The following is a 23,385-nucleotide window of genomic DNA, read 5'->3' as shown; positions in this document are numbered from 1 at the left end:
TAATTTTCACACTGGTAAAATGGGGATAGCCTTTTAAAGTGATTAACATAGTCTGTGGCACATAGTAGGAAAAATGCCTTTTCCCTTCTCCCATTAATGAATAGCTAAATTATTTATTTTTTTTGTTTTTGTTTTTTACTTTCTATGATCTCTAAGATGTCAAAATTTTCTCATGATGATATGGCCCCTTATTTTGGCATTGTTGATTTCTTGTTAATGCAACTTTATCATTATTGAAGAGAAATGAAACTATATGTTATGACTAAGTTTTTAGTCAGTATATTCTGGTGGAATATTACACGAGGACAAATACAAGAAATAGTGTTTACTTCTTTAATCCTCTTGAAAATTTAAAAATTAATAGATATCCTTATATTTATCCCATCTATCTTCCCAAAATTCAGTTTATTATCAATTGTAAGTCAAACTCAATGTTAAGTGAAAGCATCATTAATGAGATTTCAGAGGGAAAACTCTCATTGAATTAGAGCTTTGTACAGCACAAATCTTCCAGACTATACAAAGAAAATGAGATCATACCCATAAAATTTGCAAACCTTAAATGATTATTAGCTATCATTATTAGCTAGAATGTACAGAGAACACAAGAGGAGAAAACATACCCAAGGATCTGCTTGTGTTATGAGCTGAAATTGAGTGACTGACTATAAACTGATGGGTCAGAATACATTATGGCCACACTGAAGCACCTAACCAAACAATAAAAAGGAGATCTGGATTTTGGGGACAAAACAGTGGCAATCCAATTACCAGATGGCATTATTCAGTGAAAAGAGGCCAAGCATATAAATGGTATCAGAAGACTGAACTACAGACAACACTAATCCTTGTAAACCATAGCTATGGTTGTAGGCCAAAGGGCAGTTTTGCAAAGTCACCATATATTGATCACACATTGGCTATTTCCAGACATTTTTGTTGTTCAGTTGTTTTGTGATGACTCCATGCAGGGTTTTTCTGGCAAAGATGCTAGAGTGGTTTGCCATTTCCTTCTCCAGCTCACTTACAAATGAGGCAAACAGGATTGATTGAGTGATGTGTCCAGGGTTTACACAACTAGTAAGTGTCTGACATAATTCTAGATGAGAGTGAAAAGCATCCCAGAAAGTGAGATGAGAGATGCTATTGCTACCTCTATAGAACAGCTTTTTAATTCCTATGAGAAAACCTGTCTATTTGTACCCTCAGTTGTTTTGTAGGTCTAAGTGCCACCTGAAGGTTTTCTACATACATCTTTTGGCACAGTCCATCTACCTATTCTGTATATCCTAATCTCAATTATCTTTAAGGACTCAGCGGGGACATCACTTAGAGTTGGCTAGGTGGTAAAGTAGACAGAGCACAAGGTTTGGTGTTAGGAAGACCTGAGTTCAAAACTAGTCTCAGATTTTTACTAGCTCTATGACTCTGGACAAATCACTTAACTGCTGTCTACCTCAATTTGCTCATCTGTAAAATGGGAATAATAATAGCATCTGCCTTGAAGAGTTGTTGTGAAGATCAAATGAGATAATAGTTGTAAAGCCCCTTAGTACAGTGTTGGGACACAGTAAATTCCATAATAATGCTAGTTGCTATTACCATTATTATTACTAATGCCTGGAATATGCTTCTGTCTCCTCTCCTTTTGAAATTTTCCTCTTTCTTTGAAATTCAATATGAGCTCTATCAGAATTTCTCATGAAATTTTTCCCTGATCCCATATAGTTTCAAGTGTTCTCTCCCTCTTCAAGTTTTCCTAGAACTCTTTGTTTTGATCTTTTCTTCTTTCTCCTTTCCCCCAATCATTGCCTGTTTTATATCATACAATACTTTATATACATTCTATATCCCTTCAGTAGAATATAAACGCCTATAGGCAGATTGGAGAACTTCATCTTGGTATTCTAGAGCATGGCTACGGTGATGTTAGAGATATGTATGGTGGTGAACCTATGGCACATGTGTCAGAGAGGGCGCATGCACCATCACCCACCAAAGTTTGTTACTAGAAAACCAGAAGGATTCAGGGTGAGCTGCTCTCTTCCTCCTCTCCACCATGCCTGAGGACATTTTTTTCATTTCACCTGCCTCTCTGCCCAGCATCCCAATGGGAGCATTTCCAGCCTCCCCTCTCTGAGGTAAGGAAGGGGTGGTGGTGCTGAAGTGGCACTCAGTCTCTGGGGTGGGGCAGGGCACAGAACTGGATCTCTAAAAGGTTCACCATCACTGACCTAGTCCAACCCACAGTCAATAGCAGAGTGAATTTGAATCCAATCTTCTGATTCCTAATACTTTCCTTTGCCATGTGTATATTTTTCCTCACTGTCTATCATGATTTTTGTATTTTCAATGAATGTTTGTTGAATTACCTAATTAAATTGGACAGGTTCTTGTATTTGATCCATAATATAAATGTGTCTACACATTTACAGTGTGTTCTGAACAGTGGAATTTTGCTTAGTATGTAAAACTGAAATTTTAAAATCATAAAATATTCTGATTCTGTAAAATTCTAAGTTAATATTTTCTTATTTTCCTTAGTTGTCAGGGATAGGGTTGATTACTTCCCATTTTATTTTTAACATAAAAGTCTATCAATTTAGAAATATTTGAGGGGGAATGATGGGCAAGCCATTTAAAATTCATAAACTTCTTTCTTGTAAATAGCTTGGGAGGATCTCACTGTGCTATAGAGTTTAAAATTTAACAAGAAATAAATCGGTCAGATGGTTTCATGTTAAATTCATCTAATACAACTCATGCTTCTTTCTGACATCTATTTTAAAAAAATGAAACAACCCCATATTAGATAAGGAAATTGATCTCACTTCCAAATTCTAAGAAAATGAAACATGCATTCTTTTTCTTTTTTTTTAACCCTTACCTTCCATTCTTAGATTTAATACTGTAAATTGGTTCTAAGGCAGAAGAGCTGTAAGGGCTAGGCAATGGGGGTTAAGTAAACTTGTCCAGCATTACACAGCTATGAAGTGACTAAGGTTAGATTTAAACCCACTACCTCCCATCTCTAGGCCTGGCTCTCAATCCACTGAGGCAACCTAACTGTCCCCAAGACATTCATTCTTGTCAAGATTTCATTGATTGCTTACTCTCTCTGTTTTGTTTCTACCTCAACAGAGTAAAAAAGCTATTAAAAATATTCTCCAAAAATGCACCTATTTGCCAGCCCTTGAGCCATTCTTGTATGATGCTCCTCCGAATATTTTGAAGCATGTTGTTGGACAGTTCAGTAAGGTAAGTAAAGTTAAAGTCTCTTCTTGCATTTGGAAGTGGAAAAGGTCTCAATGTGTTGACTTGTTTCCTCAACTGCATTAATATTTACTTTCACAGACTGAGGGACTTTTTAAACATTAACCTGTCAAATATGTGTAATGGGGGACACAAGGATAGAAAAGAAAGGTGAAACTGATATCTAGTCACCAAATTCATCTTTATCCATCACTCTACTTTTCACCAGAGCTATTGTAACATTTTTGTTAGTCTCCCAGGAAATAGCGCACACATAGATATAGAATAAAACTTACTTCCAAATCTATGTTCTAAGTACTGTTTTAGGTGCTGGGGATAGAGAGCCACAAATGATGAAAACAATTCCATCCCTCAAGGCATTTACATGTCTTTGGGAACAAGAGGAGACAAGACGTACATATATGAGTATACACAAAGTAAGTAGCTTTATATCACACACACACACCCACACCCACACCCACAATGCAATGCAATTTAGCAGCTGTGAGGAAGATTGATTAGAAAGAAACAAAACAGACCAATTAGGAAGCTACTGGAAGATAATACTTTTAGGAATCATTTCTATAGGTGGGGAAGGGAACAGGAAATTATTAAGCACTTTCTATATGCCGGGGTTGTTTTTGTGGTTGTTTTTCAGTTGTTTTAGTCATGTCTGATTCTTTGTGACCCCATTTGGGATATTCTTGGCAAAGATACTGGAGTGATTTACTGTTTCTTTAGTTCATTTTACAGATGAGCAAACTGAGTCAGTCAGGGTTAATTAAGTGACTTGCCCAAGGTCACATAGCTACTAAGTGTTTGAGGCTGAATTTGAATGATAAATTGTCCTGACTCCAGACCTAGCATTCATCTATTTCATGACACAAAGTGTAGTGTGGCTGAAAGGATATCACTGAAAAGCCTGATATAATGCCCAGATGATAGGCATATGAGCAGAGGAAAAGGGATGGATGTGAGAGAAGTTGTAAGGATATAGAATTGACAAGATGGTGACTGATTATATATTTTAGGTGGAGGATGAGGAATTGAGAATGACTCTAAGGTTCTGAACCTGTGCCCCAAAGAGGATGGGGGGGGGGACTTACAGAAAGAAACTTCAAAAGAGAGATGGATTTTGAGAGCAAGATAATTTTAAGAGACACATTAAAGGAGGTCTAAAGGACATCTAATTTGAAATAAGGAGCCCAGATAGGATTCAATCTGTCAGTGTACTAGACATAATGGATTTCAGAACAGAAGCTAAGTTTAGATATGGATTAGGAGTTTAGATAGTAGATTCAATATAGAGATGAGAGTTATGTTTGTAGACATGATTATTTAACCATCTGGTGGAGGGAGGAAGACAGAGACAGAGACAGAGACAGAAACAGAAAGACAGAGACAGAGAACTCAGAATAGAGTCTTAGTGTATATTTTACAGTTGGGAGAAGGGATTTGCCTAATACTTCATCAAAAAGGATCTGAAAAGAACAATGATACAGGTGGGAAGAGAGAACCAAGAGTCACAAAGATCCAGAAGAGTCACCCATCCTGCCTTTGAAGATCTTCAGTACTTGGGAACTTAGTACTTCACAAAGGAGTCAATTTGATACCTGATTCAGGATTAGGAAAATTTCCCTTATATCCAATTGTAATTTGCTGACTCCTATCCTTTGTTCTTATTTTTGCTCTTTGAGATCAACCAGAATGAGTGTGATTGCTCAGTTGCTCATGATGGCCCTTCCAATAATAGTTCAGTACAGTAGAGAAACCCTTAGGTTTCACTTCAATTTTGTCTAGCCTAAAAATATCCAATCCCTTCACCCTTTTTCTCATATAGTAGTATCTTGAGTCCCTCGTGCTGGTTAAGTAATTAATCTTAGAGTGCCATTCCCATACTTGAAGACTGTGCTCTAGATATGATCTGACTGGGGCAATATACTGTAACTATTGTCCCCTTTATTCTGGCCATTCTCCTCATTTCCTCATTTTGTCTATGGCAGCCTTGGCCTTGTTGGCTTCCACTATGCTTATTTCTCTTATACTTGTGATTTCTCTAACCTCCCCACTCCATAGGATTTGACAGATTGAACACAGAACTGGTATTTAAACTGGGAAGTTCAGCCATATCACTTTAGGGAGAGTGACATAAGAGGAAGAGTAGAATGATGGATATTGGTAAGGAAACTGCTTCCCAGGAGAAATCAAAACAGGTTGGTGGTGTTTATATAGACCACTGCTGTCCATCTAACTAGTTGTAGAGACTTAAAGAGATGTAAATAAAAGAGCAGCCAAACGTATCAATGGCAGAGAAATGTACAGAGTAAAGGGCAAAGCTGAGTCAAAAATGACTTGGTGGTTTTTTGCTTGGTAGCATTGTGGAAGGAAGATTTTGAATGATTAGTCACTGATGCAACATTCTGTTAAAGAGACCAGGGGGAGCACTGCCCTCACCCCCATCCCATAGGAACAGACATCTTCTTTGTCTTAGGGATAGCTTTTCGTTCAGCAAAAAGCATGTATTCAAGAATAGAATTTACAAAACTTGTAAACAGACATTTAAAATATTGCTTTTGTTTCTTCCTGTATAACTGGAGTTAAATCACATTTGTTTTGGCAGGGATAACCTTAGTGATATATTATTGGCCTGAACAATGCTCCCTTCTCGCTCTCTCTTTTTTTTTAAAGGAGCAACTTCTTTAAATCTTCTCAGACAAACATGGAAATATGTTTTGTCTGACTACACGTGTGTGACAAATATATTACTTGTCTTCCCAGGGGATGGTGTAGAGGCAAAAGGGAGGGAGAGAATTTGGAACTCAAAGTTGAAAAAAAAACATTAAAAAGTTAAAAGCTGGAATTGGGAAATATTTAATGAAATAAAATAATATTTTGAAAAAAAATTCTTATCAGCAAGATTAATCTCATTATGCCTCAGGAATATTGTTTTTGAGTCCATTTTACCTCATTTTGAACACTGGGAATAGTAATAACTTCTTAGTGCTTAAAGTTCTTGAGAAAGAAGAGCTGACATTTTATTTTATCCCTCTCTTTTTTTAGGTGCTGCCCCATGATAGCAAAGCACGGAGACTTTTTGTTACAAGTGGTGGTCTTAAAAAGGTTCAAGAGATAAAGGCAGAACCTGGTTCTCTTCTTCAAGAATACATCAACAATATTAACAATTGTTACCCAGAGGAAATAGTGAGGTGGGAAAGATGGAATTCTAGTGATTTACAATTGCAACATTGTTATGTTCTTTTCAGACTTATATTTTCTATTCACTGCTTCCACCTGGGGAATCTGATATGTTGTGTGTGATCTATGTATGAATCTCCTTCCTCTTCTAACCCCTTCTTTTATTTGTCAAAAATATTTTCTTTAAAAATCATTCATATGGCAACGTGATCATGTGCCTATTTAAACAGACCTTGACTCACTTAGTGTGTGTTCCATAAGTAGTACCCTGAACGTATCATGAAAATTAAATGAATAAAGGACATAGTAGGGTGAATTTAAATTGCCTTAAATTGTCATTGTCTGGTTGCAAAAAGTCCAGGGTATTTAAAATTCATTTTCCTCTTTGCTCCATATATCTCTTTTCTGCGTAATGTTCATATTGACTTTGCAAAGAGAAAAGAGATGTTGAATGTAGGAAAGTGCAGAGCTATTTAGGTACTGAGAAATTAAATGCTGCTTCTGACTATATGTAAGACCCCTTGAGCAATGTAGCAGGAAGTTGTTTCTAATGAATGCAAATGTAGTGTAATATTATTTGCACTTCCCATTTATTGTTAGTGATAATTATCTTCAGTTACCTTAGAATCACATTGGTTTTCATAGTACCCAAAATTATCCTCAATATTGTAAGTTATGCTCTGTGTCATTACATTTTCCCCATCATTCCCCCAAAGCAAAATGTGAATTTTGGAGGGTTCTGTTGAGTAAAGGCCTGTAAAGGGTGTGAAGAAATACTCTGAACTCAAATCAAAGGAGTAAACGAGCAATAAAATTTTAAATACTTATTGGCAAAAGAAAAATAAGGAAAAAGAAGTTGATGGATGAAAATTAAGCCAAACCTGAGTAGTGAACTTTTTTTTCCCTTTCCTGAAACTGGAGAATCAATGAATATGAAGTAAAAACAAAAAATCTAGAGATTTGTGGATTTATGGTCATAAAAAATATTGTGTGCTAAAACCTTTTTTTTTTTTTTGGTTCTAAACTGGCCATTTGATTTGTTTAGGAATTTCTTTATGAAATCCCCTTCATCAATACACACTGGTAATTTTTCTTAGGGATTTGCTTGGGCTACTGGAAAACTGAGCTATCTATAGCAGAGATAGAACTACCACATGCCTGGCAAATAGTAAACATTTAAAGATAGCTTATTTATTGATGGATTAACTTGAAACCAGGCCCTCTTAGTTCCAAGATTTACCTCCTACATTTTCTTTCATCAAAATTCATGTAGAATAAAAATTTGCCAGGACTTTTCAGTCCAGACCTGTGATTTCATTGGTGTAGAGAACTCTTTGGTGAAGAAACTATTTTCTACTACTGTATGTTGGCAACTGTTCTACAATTTATAATCTCAGAGTACTCGAGGCACTAAGAAATTAAATGACTTATCCAATCACACAAGTTTATATGTGTCAAAAGTGGGACTAATAATAATAACTGACATGTGTTTGAGGAAGAGGAGAGCCAGAATAACATATCATATTATTTATATTATATAATACTTTGCTTAAATAATATATAATAAATAATAACATATATTAGAATAATATATAATACATTTAATATAATAAATTAAAATGGAGATGACCTCAGATTCAGGAGGGCCTGGGTTCAAGTTGCTCCAAGAGTTATGTACTTGTTGTGCCATCACAATCTGTTAATGTGATGATGGTTAATGAAGAGCAGATTATGAGTTTTTGAGGCTTCTTTTGAGGAGAATGCTGGAAAGTGTGTGAAGGAATGCCCTGAATTCTTTCAGAGTCGAAGAACAGGCTTGAACCTGCATTGGCAGGAACATTTCCCTCATCAGCACTTCTCTAAACCAATGGAATCACAGGTCTGGTAAAAACTGCTTCTCAGTAACACAAACATTTTTAAGACTGTCATAGGATCCTAGATTGAGAACGAGAAAGGACCTTAAAGGCTTTCCAATCCAGCTTCCTCCCTTTTTCTAATAAGGGAAGCAGACAAAGATCTAGTGATTCACACCAGGTCATACAAGAAATAAAATAATAGAACCAGTCTAAGGACCAAGGGCTCCCAAGACTCTTTGCACAGGGGCAGAGATTGATCTGCAAGGACCTTATTCTTTAGGAAGAAGTGATGAGCTTTGGGAGTTCTTGAGTACAAGCCGGTAATACTGAGATCAATGAAAAATCAAAAGGAAAAGTTGTAAAATAGAAAACATCTGTCAAAGAGGAAAATAAAGAAATTGTTATCATTCTATCTATCTAGAATTGTGCCTGTTTCTGAAGCCCTCTGAAATGCTGCTTCCAAAAATAACTTGACCCCAAATCCCATTTGTCTTTTGGTGCAATTTACCACTATTACTGCTGCTGCCACTGCTGCTAAAGCTACTACTACAGTAGCTACTATTTCCACTGCTATAGCTGCTGTTACTCCTCTTCTTACCATTACTACTACTAGTGATTGATGTTAATATAGTTCCTACTATGTGCCAGGTCAAAATGCTAAGTGCTTTGCAATTATTTTCTCATTTGATCCTCAATAATAACCCTGGGAAGTAGGTGTATTGTCATCCCCCATTTTACCCATGAGAAAACTGAGGCAAGCAAAGGTTAAGCGACTTGCCCAGTGTCATTCAGCTAAGCCTGAGGCATCATTTGAAGTCAAGTCTTCCTGACCAGCATTCTACTGTGCCACCTAGCTGCCTATATAAGTATAAAAGTTTAAGTATAATCTTGAGGGAAGACATCAACTGAAAAATTTGTTTTATACTACTAATACAGGGAGAAGGATTTTTAATTCATCCTTAGTTAAAAAATGACAGTTGACTGGCATAGTAGAATTTAATTTTTGTCAGTGGATCATTGTTTATCATCAATGTTTTCTATGCTCTGAGCTAGGATAGCATTTGGACTTTTACTTATTTGTTATCAGTTAACTAATTGATGATCATCTAACTCTGTAACAAGGGAATCACTTTAAAAGACTGATATATATTAATTTAAGGTCGCCAAGGAATTCAGCTATGTAATTCCTAAATGAAAAACTCAAGTCAGCCGTCAGCCTTTTTTGGAGTTTAATTACAATAGGAGGAAGAAAGGAATTAGAGATAGAGAGAGAGAAAAAGGGAGAGAAGGGAATAGGGCTTAAATACCCCTTCTTTTTAGGCTGGGCCAAAAGGCCCAAGCCCTTAGATAGCTGGGGCAAAGAAAAGAGATCAGTCCCTATCACTCACGTGACAAAAATGGAGAAACAGTCTCAGGGGCCCCCACCTTCAGCTTCCTTCAGGGCAAGCTTCTCCGAGTCCATTGCAATCCCTCCATCCAAACTCCTCCCCCCCCTCAAGTCTCCAGCTCCTCCTATCTTTAAGGAAATCATCCAAGTTCCTCCTCTCAGTTCTCACATCTACCAATCACTGTTCATCAATTTCCCTGTGCCAATGGAGGCTCTAGCTTAACCCAGGACCGCCCAGAGGTTTCTGGCTTTTGCACATGTCTGTTGAAGGTCATATTTTCAAATGATTAAATCTTTGATCTAGGCTGCAGCCCTTACTCAATCCTGTTAGGGCTGAATAGGGTGGAGATTTATTCCAAGTATCTCCATTGTATCAATTCTAAAATCAATCATGATTCAAAGAAATTCCTGTTCTATGCTTAAGCATAGGTCAAAGTCCTTTCCATTGTTCAGCAAAGGGTTTCTGTCCTAAAGTAATCTTAAGAAGGAAAGAGAAGGAACCTCCCATGCCAATGGGGTTCCCATTCCAATAGACTATCAGTAAGAAATTTTCCAAGTACGAAATATCCCAATGGTGAAATTTCCAACATTTATAAGTCTAAGGAATTTTGAGGTTACAACTCTTAGAGATCTGAAACCAAACATTGAAGCTGACAAAATGCCATTTATCAATATACAAAAATTATATTATTAACCAAAATTAACAAGCCAAATCAGAAAAGCGCAACATTCTTACATTGTGCAATCATGTATTGCTTAAGAATTATTTAGCAATAGAAATAATTATGAAAGACTAAAACATTTAAATGTTTATATGTGTTAAACTAACAAACTTGGGAAGCAGCTCTGAATTTTCACATATTCTACATGACATGTTGTTGATAAATGCATTTCCTAACCGAGATGAACTAAGATTATTTTCATCCCACACATTTGTCCTTCAAAAAGACTAAAAACTGATGAAAAAGCCCCAACAAAGGTCCTTATTAGGGCTTATTCCCTAATGTTCTCCTTTTGTTTTTATTACGTTCTTTTTTTTTAATGAACACTTCACTAAAATCAGCATATGCAAATTAGAATATGAAAAGTAGATTTGCATATGAAACCATGATTATTCCATACAGCTCGTTTTTTTGAAAATACAGAAAAAATTCAACATGTTACATTAAAAAATTGTCGTGGTTGTCTTTGCTTCCTTTTGAACTTCTTTTTTCTTCTGTGTGTTTAAAACAAGAAATTTCAACAGGCTTCTTTTTTCCTTTTGGCATTACTGTTGCAAACTTCTCCCTCCCTCACCAATTTCTCCCCTTAAAAAATAAAACAAATGAAAACTCTTCTATCAAATATGTGTAGTCAAGGAAACCAAATTGTCTCTATGGTCATATTCAGAAAATGTATGTTTTATTCAGAATCTGGAGGCCATTGCCTCTCAATCAGGTGGCAGAGAGGATCCTTTATTATCAATCCTCTCTGGTTATGGTTGGTTATTGCTTTGATCAGATTTCTTAAGTCTTTCAGAGTTTTTTTTTTCTTTACAATGTTGTTATCCAAGCAATTAGGTGAACAGATTGTAAGACCTAGAATCAGGAAGACCTGAGTTCAAGGTCAGTCAGATTTTTACTAGCTGTGAGACATTGGGCAAGTCACTTAACTGCTGCCTCAGTTTCCTCATCTGTAAAATAAAGATAATTAATAGCACCTACCTCTCAGAGTTGTTACAAGGATAAAATGAGAGAACATTCATAAAGTACTTTGTAAACCTAAAAGTGTTATATAAAAATGTTAACTATGAAGTTGTTCTTTTTCTACTCACTTCACTATGCATCTATTCATGCAAATCTTTTGATGATTCTCTGTAATTATTCCTTTCATCATTTCTTAAGATTTTGCAAATCATCCCAGCATAATGCAAAAGTGTTGTATTGTGTTCATATACCAAAATTTGTTTAATCATTCCCCAATTAGATGGTCAGCCTCTAGTTTCCAGTTCTTTGCTATAATTAAAAAAAAAAACTCTGCTAAAATATTTTTGTACATATGGGTCCCTTTCCTTTTTCTTTAAAATTCATTGGTGTATAAACATAGTTGTGCTATTGTTATATCAAAGGGTATTCACAATTTAATGACTTTTTGGATATTTCACATTGCTTTCCGGAATGGCTAAGCAAATTCATAGCTCCCCCAACAGTGCAAGTCTTCAGACTCTTCAAAATTATAAATTTCCATTTTTGTCATCTTTTCTAATCTTATACACTTCAGATGAGAATGAAATTCATTTAATGCCTGCTTTCTCTGCCCCTTCCTCCAAGCTTGCATATGCTTCATATGTGCCTTTGAGAAATAATAAGTTCTACTTCCTTCTTCATGCTTTCTGCTCTTGTACATTCCTTTTATCATCCATAAGAACCAAATCCAATATTATATGATTCCTCCGATGCCCTTTGAAGATGTGGATTGGACGAGACACTTATTTATTTTTTCTTCTAATATTAGAATGTTAGCATTTCCTCATTGTTTAGTCACTTCAAATTGCTCAACTAAATTTATCATTCTAAATTTCTTTTGCCTAATGCTTACATTTCAAAGTCTCTACTCACTTTTTGGTCAGGAAGGCTTAAAGTTCCATTTTATTTTCTTCTTGAAAGATTATACTCAACATTGTAGGGTAAATTATTCTCAGTTGTAAGGCTTTATTTTTTGGAATACTATATTCCAAGATTTATTCACAATTATAAAAGATAATGCCAGGTCTTTTGAGATATTCTGATGGTATTTCCTTGTTTGAATGATTTTTTTTTCTGATTGCTTGCAATATTTTTTCTTTGACCTGGAAGCTCTGGATTCTGGTTATGGCATTCCTGGAATTTTTCCTTTGGGGCATTCTTTCAGGATATGATTGGTGTAGTCTTTCTATTTTTACTTGCCCCAGTTTGTTGCTTCCCTTCTAATGTTGGGTGCATTGGTTTTGTTTGTACAAAAGCTTTTAAATTTAATATAATAAAATTATTAATTTTATACCTTGTAATGTTCTCTATCTCTTGTTTAGTCATAAATTCTTCCCTTCTCCATAGATATGACAGGTAAACTTTTCTATGTTCCCCAATTTATTTCTAATATTACTCTTTATGTTAAAATCATATACCCATTTTGACCTTATCTTGGTATAGGGTGTGAGATATTGATCTAAACATAATTTTTTACCATCCTGTTTTCCAATTTTCCCATAAGTTTTTGTCAAGTAATGGGTTCTTATCCCCAAAGCTGAGATCTTTGGGTTTATCAGACACTAGATTTCTGAGGTCATTTACTTCTAATCTATTCCATTGAATCACCCTTCTATTTCTTAGCCACTACCAGATTGTTTTGATGAATACTCTTTATAGTACAGTTTAAGATCTAGTACTTTAGGCCACCATCCTTCATGTTTTTTTTAATTAGTTCCCTTGATATTATTGACCTTTTGTTCTTCCAGATGAATTTTCCTATTATTTTTTTGAGTTCCATGAAATAGTTTTTTGGTAGTTTGATTGGCATGGCACTAAATAAGTAAATTAATTTAGGCAAGATTGTCATTTTTATTATATTAGATTGGCCTACTCATGAGCAATTAATGCTTTTCCAGTTGTAGGTCTAACTTTATTTGTGTGAAAAGTGTTTTGAAATTGTGTTTATATAATTCCCGCGTTTGTCTTGGCAAATAGATTCCCAGGTGTTTTATGTTGTCTAGAGTGATTTTAAATGGAGTTTCTCCTTTTAACTCCTGCTGCTGAGCTTTGTTGGAAATATATAGAAATGCTGATGATTTATGTGGGTTTATCTTGTATCCTGCAACTTTGCTAAAGTTATTGATTATTTCCACTAGTTTTTAGTTAATTTCTAGAATTCTCTAAGTATACCATCATGTCATCTGCAAAGAGTGATAGTTTAGTTTCCTTGTTGCCTACTTTAATTCCCTCTAATTTCTTTTTCTTTTTTTGCTAAAGCTAGCATGTCTAGTACAATATTAAATAATGGTGGTGATAATGGGCATCCTTGCTTCACTCCTGATCTTCTTGGGAATGCTTCTAACTTATTTCCCTCAATTAGCTTTTAATCTATGCTTCCATGGGTCTTTATTAAATATAATTTTATTGTATTATGGTCTGAAAAAGTTAAATTTAATTTAAACAATTGTTTAATTCCTTTGGTTGTGATGCTTTTAATGTCCTAATATATGGTTAATTTTTATGAAGGTGTCATGAACAGAAGAGAAACATTATATTCCTTTCTATTCCCATTCAGTTTTCTCCAAAGGTCTATCATATCTAACTAACCCTCCTAAGATTTTATTCATCTTTTTTACTTCTCTCATTTATTTTATGGTTAGATTTAGCTAGCTTCAATAAGGGAAAGTTGAGGTACCCTATAAGTATAATTTTACTATTTATTTACTCCTGTAATTAATTTAACCTTTCCTTTAAGAACTTTGATGCTAGGATATGTGCTGAAAATCTGTTTAGCAAGTGACTTGCCAACTCTCTTACTTATTGTTAAGTAGGGGTGTTTAAGTTTTTGACTGATTAATTGAAAAAGTGCTGATTGATAGACAAAGAAAATTTCATTCACTCTTCACAATCCCCTAGTGATTCTTTGGAAGAATGGTCCCCCCAATGAATCATTTAACATAACCAGTTTATACCTCTACAGCTCTTCTAGCTGAAGGTGCATACAATAATGTACTTTCTAAGAGGAAACTACAATAGTTAGAGATAAGAGGGAAATAGAAGAGAGAGAGCAAAACCAATGTTTGCTAGGTGCATTGAAAAAAAGCCAATTGGGGCAGTCCCCTTTAGTACAAGAGTTTATATTCAGAATAAATATGTTCAATGTCTTTCAGTTCAATCAATTTATACCCCAAAGTTTATTCTGGACCTTCTGATGCAGTGGAGGTTTCTTTATGGCACTTTATGGCAAACAGTTCATTTTCTTGATTTGAGGAGTTAGTGAGCTTCTTTTCCTGAAAAATTTTCTTAAAAAAATGTAAGTCTTGGATTTTACAAAAATTATGCACACCATAAAAGCTCTTCCTTGTATGCTTCTTTTATGTGAGGTGATTTCCCCCATTCTTCCTCTCCCTTCCACCTTCTCCTAGGGCATCCCTATTTTTTTGCCTATTTGTTTTTTTTTTGCATCATCCCAACATAATCAACTCATTCCAGCACCCTTTTTCTATGTAGACTCCCTCTAATTATCTAATAATGATGGTTTTTAGAAGATACAAGTACCATATTAACATATAGAAAGATACACAAGCTATCCTTGTTGAATTCCTTATGTTTTTTTCTTCCGTTTCCCTTTTTATGCTTCTTTTGAGTCTTGTACTTGAAATCCAACTTTTCTATTAATGTTTTATGACATCATTAGCTTCCACTTACTTAATTCTAATTTTTAAGAAATTTTTTTCTTCAGTGAGCTTTTGTACCACATTTCTATTTGTCCAATTCTGATTCTGAAGGAGTTATTTTCATCAATGAATTCTGTACTTTTTTCATTTGTCCAGCATTGATAAGGTACCATTTCCTTCAATCTCATTATATGCCTATTTTACTAAGCTGTTGTCTTCACAAGTTCTTTCCTCTGTCTTTCATTTACTTGCCTTATTTTTCTTCTACCATTCTTAATTGATTTTGAAAATAATTTTAACTCTTTCAGGAATTCTTATTGGACTTACAGCCAATTTACATTTTTCTTGGAGGCTTTTGTTGTAGATATTTTGACTTCACTGTCTTCTGAGTTTCTGTCTTGATCTTCTCTGTCACCTTGAATATTTTTATGGTTACGTTCTCTTTTTTATTGTTTGCCAAATTTCCCACCCAATTTCTTGATTTGGAACTTTGTGTTAATGTTAGGCTCTGTTCCTGGCATGAAAGGATGGAGCTCCATTTTAAGCTTCAGGCTTTTTCACACTGCTGTTCTGCATGCTTGGAAGTTTTCATGGCTTCCAAGGTGCAATCTAGGATCTCAGAGCCAAGATGGAAGATTAAGGAAGAACTCTCCAGACCTTTTTCAAAATGACCTCCAAACAATTAACAAAAAATACCTCAAAATGAATTCTGGAATGACAGAACAAACATGGGATGAAATAATTCTTCATCTCAAGACAACATAGGTCAACAGTAAATATCCATCTCACTGAGGTGAGAGGGGAACACAATCCTCCAGTAGTAAAATGGATATTTAATGAAATAGCTGCCTTTTAAGCATTCCTTATGAAAAAACAAAACAAAACAACAGAGCTGAACAGGAAATTTGATGTCCAAATACAAGATGCAAGTGAAACATAAAAAGGTAAATAGAAAAGTGAAAACTTGTGATTCAATAAGATTGAATTGTTACATGAAAAGATGATACTTCTTAAGAACTCTTAAGAATTTTATCATTATTAGGTTGGTTTAAAAGGAATATGCAAAAACAGAGGGCATGAGAATAAGTTGAATAAGATGGGATAATATAACACCCCCCCCCCCCCCGCAAAAAAAACAAAACAACAGAATTCAACAGTGGGAAGTAGAAATGCATTGGTAGAAGAGGGAAAGAGGTAGAATGGGATAATTTATCTCACATGAGGAAGCATGAAAGAGTTATTACAATGGAAGGGAAGATGGGGAGTGGTGGCAGGCAACACTCGAACCAATGTACAGTATGGCCAGGGGATAGGTGTGTTCATTGCTTCCTTGGTCTGCTTTCTGGTCCTTACCCAGGAAAGACCTTGATCTTTTGGAATTACAATCAATACTGCTCCTCAGGGACCTTCTTCTCTTCAGATCTCTTGAGATTGTTCTTCTAGGTCTTTGGCCCCTTGGAACTGAAAGTGACATTGCCCCTTAGGGCTTCCACTTTCTCTTGAACTGAAAGTGCCTTTCTTCACTTTGATCTGTGACTCACAAATGGATATAGGCAATGGAGTTGCCAAAAAAAAGGTCTGGTCCTGCATGGAGGGCTGGCACAGGAGTACCCTCTAATCATACCTTTCTGACCAATTGGCATGTTCCCATACCATTACTGGCTTGGGAACTCCCAAAGCTGCTGCTGCTGCTTTTATTGCCACCACCTAGCCCCACTAGTCCATGTATGTGGACTCCAGGTCAGCTTCCTCCCATATGTCACAGTTCTCTCTTTCCAATTTCCTATATTGTTTTAGGATACAAGAATGTCACACTCTGACATTTTATTAACTCTGTTATTCCAGAATTCAATTTAAGACATTATTTTAAAATTCTTTGGAGGGAAATGTTGGGAGTTTGAGTGGTTCTCCACTCCAGAGCCTCTGGGCTCTGCCTGCAGAAGTAACCTCATTGGATTTCTTGATCATTATTCATTTTGCTGTTCTTTTTAGTGTAATGGGTAGTGGAGCATGCACAGATCACCTAACATGAAGATACTTTGCAGCCCTTAACATACAAGTAGGGAGGGGCTTCTTTTGGTTGTATGGCCAGAATAGGATATGTCTTTATAATTGAAGGATGGTTTCTTTAAGCTTGCACTATTTCTTGCCCTTTCTTTCCTGCTGTGCCCAGAGGGTAAATGTCATGATTCAACCACAACATGGGTACCATTAACTGAACCAAAGAGCAAGGAAGAGACTTTCTTTAATCCCCATCACATTAAAATTTTTTCTAGTATGAGAACTAGCATTTTTTTTTTGTGGGCACTAGGTTATCTGCCTTCTCATTATAATTTTTTAGTACAAATTAGTTTATGGGTTCTAGGTTATCTGCTTTTGTTCAGGTAGATCATCTTAATGTGAAGCACAGTCCTCATAGCTGTCATTGAGAGAAAAATTGCTGTGAAGAAAACAGCCTTTTCCATCACTACCATCAATAGTTATCAACTTTCAGTAATGGTTAGATAAGTATCAGTGGATGGCAACACCCCAGCAATCGCAGACTACCAGTTTTGCTCTTGGTTCAGCTGTCATAGCTATGATTCTCATGGAAAAAAAGCCAGCCTTTCACACCAGCTGCCACTCATAGGCAAGCAAGCCTACCTATCTGAAGCAGCAGAGAACCCTAATGGTAAAATGGGAAGTAGCATGTGCCCAGCAAGTTGAACCACCACCATCTTGACCACCGTCACCCTTTAGACTCTGATGGAAATAGCTCAGGATCCTGAATCCAAGAGTTTTAGGAATAGCAGTGTCTCCTAAATCACCAGATCCACTTCTAGCTCACACCTGAAACCATTACTGAGTAGAGAAATCATTAAGGAGAAGGGTCTCGCCAGCAACAATTGCTATTGAACAACCATAAACGGACAGATGGGCTAAAAGTGGGGCAGTATCCCTAGATCAGTCTTCCTCCTTCTAACTCAGTCCTCATAGTCATCATCTGGGGAAGGAACTCCAATGAAGAAGATGACAGCCATCTTCACCAACTGCCATTCATTCACAGGGTAGGTAAGCCTGTTCAGCTAAACCAGCAAAGCACCCTGAGGGAGAGACTGGAGGCAGTGAAGGCCAGGTAGATCAAACCAACACCACTACTTGGACCATCATCTCTCATTATACTCTGATGGAGAGAGCCCAGGACCCTGAACCCAAGAATCTTTGTGGTTTTGGAATAGTATTACTTCTAGTCTATGGTGTCAAGTGTTTTTGCATCAGAAACTATAATGATTATATTAGTGGAGGTGACATTTAAATAAGAAGCATTAATATCTATTTAACTGCTGTACTCTAAGAATCATGGGACCTTTCCATCTGACTTGAAACTGAAACTTTCCATGTGTGTTGTCTCCTTCATTAGAATATGAATTCCTTGAGAGCATGGATCATCTTTTCTATATATTACATCTCTAGGATTTAGCACAGTCCTTTGCACAAATTCTTCATCCATTTATTTTGCTTTTCCTGACATTTGAAAGGATATATTAGATTGGGAGTACAGAAAATGGTAATAGGTGGTAGGGAGAGAATACTTAATTTTTTTTTTTGCCTATGTACCTTCCCCTTTTTTCTTTCAATTAATCTAATTAATTAGTATTTGATATCTGTGGGAATATTCTAAGGTTCTGCTGAGATGACTTGTTATAATGTGGAAGTGATCTCAGTTTCTCAAAGTCTATTTCTGTGGAGTATGAAGTTTGACAGATGCTATCAAACTAGAAAGATTTGGACTAAAAGATTATTTATCTGTCATTAAATAGACCTAACTAAATACAGAGAAACTTATTACCTTGAGGCTGGTCATTTAGGGAATGATAGAATTCTTAAGGTGATGAGGGGTCAATTCCCAATTTGTGTTGGTGAAAGGTATGTCAATCCAGAGACAAAATCATTGCTTTAAAATAAAAACAATGGGAATGGAAATATAAATCAGAATATTAAATTTAAAGACTCTATCAAAGTGGTAGAATGGTCAAATGATACCTCTTGAACTCTTGAACATTTATAGTCTTTCCATTAGCTTTATTTTGGGGACAAAAATTTCTCAAATGTTTAATATATATTTGTTCATATAAATATCTATCTTTTTAAAAAGTTTATGAAAGATGGCTTTTTAAAAATTCAGATTTTTTTTTAGTTTTGAAAGCATGATTCTTCCATGTTTCCCTGGGGGGCTAATTTTGATTTTCTCAAAGTTCTGGAGGTAATGGTTTGGGGTCTGAAGTAATGTTGACATTACAATCTACCCAGAGAAGTGGGAAGAAAGGTTACCAGTCACACTTTTTCCCACTAGGGATTCTTGAGACTCATTGGGGCATGTGAGCAGGTAATTGGCAGATGGTTTGGGGACACATGAGTCAAGGCTACAAACCTGACCAATAGATTGTGATTACATATTGGAAAACTTTCATTTTAAAGAGGCCCCCCCCCCCCTCCCTGTCTCCTCTCTTCCCCATTACAAAATAAAGCTATTGGAATTTTTCTATTGTTTTTATTCTTGACAGACAGATGGAGTCTAAGAGCTGAGAGTACATTTTAAATGCTTTGCCCAATATAAAAAGAGAGAAGTCAGATAGTTGTAAATATCTTAGAGTGCATACTTCAAAGGAGCCTAGTGCTGTAGGAAACTTTTTTCTAGGAAAAGGTTTTAAGAATACATCCCCCAAGGGAGACCTTTTTTACAATTGATGCTTTTAGGCATTCTGTTGAGAAAATGTAGTGATGTTTTTGTGAACCTTATCTTGAAAAACTGTTTAAAAAAACTGAAAATAGTAGACAAATGTAAATGATGTGACTTTTAAAAATTGGGTTATACATCTGAGGCTACAAACAGGTAAAATAGAGCAAAATATATCCACAATCCTTAGGTTTTGTCTAACCAAAATAATCTAATAAGACTTGCCTTTCTTGCATTGTTGCTATTTTAAGAGTTAATCTCTTTTTGCAGCCTCTTACTTTATATGTTCCTCTGAGTCTCCCATGTCTTGAATGAGACAATGAGATGGAGCAGTGGGCAGAGCAGAGGCTTGGAGGCTTGAAGACCTGAGTTCAAATCCAGCATCTGACATTTACTAGCTATGTGACCCTGGTCAAATCACTTAACCTCTGTGTTCCTTAGTTTCTTTATTCTGGGATGCAGAGAGGTGTAGAAATTTATAGAGCTCAGGACTTGGAATCAGGAAGAATCTTGCCTTACTAACTCTGTGATCCTGGGCAAGCCATTTGATTTTTATCTGTCTCACTTTCCTTATCTGAAATACAGGGATAATAATAGCACCTGCTTCAAAGCGTTGTTGTGAGGAACAAATGGGATAATATCTGTAAGGCTAAACTTAGCACAATGCCTGGCACATAGCTGATACTTAATAAAAGCTCATTGAAAACAAAACAAAACAAAACAAAAAGTTCCTACCATAGATCTATCTTCTAGTTAGCCTGCCAAGTTTTATTTGCCTGTTTACTGTGTATATATGTTTCCTATGTCAGAAGGATTCATTTTTATCACAAATAAAACATCAGGTTTGATATATTAACTTAAAAAACCCAAGTATATATATAACAATTGTTCTGTAAAAGTACAAATTCATAGTGCCCTAGAGGTTTAAGAACTCGTAGAAATGGGATATTCTCTAGGGTTTATGAGATGAACTCTTTGCAAAGTAGTTTTTTAATTCTTGCCCTTTTATCTCAGGACCTTTGCAAATGTCCATTTTTCATTAATGATAAATTTTAAAGTGAGTTGAGCTATTTAAAAGCAGCTTCTTAGAAGTAAAGTGTACTCCCAGAAATATTTGGGTTTTCGGGATGAGCTACTCTCTGATTAATTAAAACATGGCTTGGGAATCATTTCTAGGGCCAATGAGAATGGCCAAGTTGGTGAGCAATTGTACACTGGACTGTCTCTTGCATGAAAAACAGCCATTAGATAAAACAAATAAAGTCACATAAGTCATTTGTTATAGGAAAAATAAGATGCCATAATAAAATATTGTCATTGTATCAAAAATCTCTTGCTTTGAAAATAAATATCTCCTCTTCGCTGTGAGATTTATTTTCTTTTTTATCTGGCACATTTATCTGGCACAAGTCAGCCATTATTCTGAGACAGTGTTTTATTTATTGATGTTCTCTTAAGTTATGCAAAAACATTACCAAAGAATAATTATGCAAAATTCTTCGGGGTATAGTTGAGGTTTGACTCAAGGGATCATTTCAGATAAATACACCTGATATGGATGAATCTTTGTCTACTTAGCATATTAGACATATTCACAAGACCCTAATAGGAAATTTTCTTTTTCAGGTATTATTCCCCTGGATATTCAGAGACACTTTTGCAGAGAGTGGACAGCTATCAGCCTCTTGTATAAGCAGGATCATACTGATGCTTACAGGAGAACGTTTATGGATGATAAATGTTAAAAGTGCTTGTTAAATGACTGTACCAAGTACATTTCAGTTAATTCATTTAAAATATATAGTCTCTAGGATTAATTTTTTTCCTTGTTTTTCTAGAGTCATAGAATTCTGCTAAAAATGGAATTACTATGTGATACACAATTAATAAAAAGGCATAAGAAAGCCTCAAAGCTTCTACTGATATTGAGATGAAAATAAAACCGCCAGGCTCTTGGTTTGGTAATTGCTTTATCAGATTCAGAAACTATGGGCAGAGTTATAGAGATTGCCCCCAAAGCTCTCCCAGGTGACCTGGAGAGAGGTTAAAAATCCTGGAAGTAGAAGTAGAGGTAGAAGTTTTTTTGTTTTTGGTGTGTCTGTGTCTGTGGATAATATATATATATATATATATATATATATACACATATATATGTGTATATATATATTTTTTTTTACCACAGCTTAAAAAAAGAAGAAAAATGCACATTCTTAGAAACAAATGAATTAAAGGCAAACATTTATAGGAAAATATATTCCAAAAGAACATAGGGATAGGAAAAAATGTTCTCTCTTTTTGTTTTGTTTTTCCTCTTCATATTGCTATTGTTCCTAGGAGTAAAGTCAAATGATCTGCTAAACTTGGGAAGAGAAGTGAATAAGCCTTTCTATAGTGTCTGTTGTATAACTGGCACTTGATACAGATATGATCTCATTTGATTTTCATATTAACGCTGTGAGGTATATGCTATTAATTCCTCATTTTATAGTTGAAGAAATTGAAGGAAACGCAGATTAAGCGACTTGCCCAGGGTCACATAAGTAGGAAGCATCTGGGGCTGGATTTAAGCTCCAGGGTTCCTGACTCCAGGTCCCAGAGCTCTGTAAGATAAGCTACCCCCTGAGGCTTTAGTTTCCTTATATGTAAAATCAAGGTTTTTAATCTTGATTTAAGATCAGGTTCTTAAATCTTTTGTGTTCCTTTGGAAACAGTCTGGTGAAGGCTAGGGATGAACTCCTCAGAATTATGTTTTTGGATGCATAAATAAAATCCAGAGAATATCAAAGGAAACTAATCACTTTGAAATATAGCTGTAAAAACACTGAAATCAGATCACAGATGCCTCAATCACAGATATCGCATATCATTAATCTTGTTCATAGACCCTCAGAAATCTATTCTCAAAGCCCTGGGGTGGGTGGTATGATGATCAGTGGTGATCTATCTGAGAGTCACACTTGAAAGTGGATTTAGTTGCTGGCTTCATAAAGGTAGGGCAGACTTAGGAATATGGTATACATATCTTCAAGTACAATGTACCTGGTTTCTGTACTCTCCTCTGCCATAGCTGACTCCCTCTTTTCTCTCTAGTCATTCACCTAATGTTTCACCTATGATTCTTTAATGTACCTGCTCTACTCCTATGAAAGAAAAGGTGGAATAGGAGAATTCAAGACTGGAAATTGTGTCAATAACCAGAAGCTTTCGACATCTCTTTTTTTTTTTAAACCTTTGCCTTCTGTTTTAGAGTCAATAAGTACTGAATCCAAGACAGAAGAGAAGTATGGATTAGGTCAATGGGAGTTAAATGACTTTCCCAGGGTCACACAGCTAGAAAGTGTTTGAGGCCACATTTGAACCCAGGACCTCTTACCTCCAGCCCTGGAGCTCTCTCCAATGAGCCACCTAGCTGCCTTGCTTTCTATTATTCCTTCTCAATCTGCCATGGTTATTGAGCCATGTAGGCAAGGAGAAACACATTTTAGAAATATAGAATCTTGTCATGGAAATGGCCTCAGAGACATCTGGACCAACATTTTCCCCTAATGTGTAAGTCCCTTCTAAAAAGGCACCAAGAAATAGTCTTCCAGAAACT

General features: G+C 35.7%; 1 protein-coding gene across 2 annotated transcripts in view; it reads left to right on the top strand.

Annotated features, from left to right (window-relative positions):
• Positions 1-21,702, top strand: part of SPAG6 (sperm associated antigen 6) — a 78,449-nt gene extending 56,747 nt beyond the window's left edge. The window contains exons 9-11 of one of the 2 annotated variants that reach the window (XM_001367754.4): positions 3,142-3,258; positions 6,313-6,458; positions 21,417-21,702. In XM_001367754.4, coding sequence (XP_001367791.1) covers positions 3,142-3,258; positions 6,313-6,458; positions 21,417-21,483 — 330 coding nt within the window. In that variant the 3' untranslated portion in view covers positions 21,484-21,702. Of the gene's footprint in view, positions 1-3,141; positions 3,259-6,312; positions 6,764-21,416 lie in introns of those variants that run through there. The other variant, XM_056800127.1, reaches the window with a different exon arrangement.
• The last annotated feature ends 1,683 nt before the right edge of the window (positions 21,703-23,385 follow it).

Source organism: Monodelphis domestica, chromosome 5 (assembly GCF_027887165.1).
Source record: "Monodelphis domestica isolate mMonDom1 chromosome 5, mMonDom1.pri, whole genome shotgun sequence".
In the NCBI taxonomy this organism is placed as follows: Eukaryota; Metazoa; Chordata; class Mammalia; order Didelphimorphia; family Didelphidae; genus Monodelphis; species Monodelphis domestica.
Note: the sequence above shows the minus strand (reverse complement) of the source record. Positions and strands in the feature narration are given on the sequence as shown.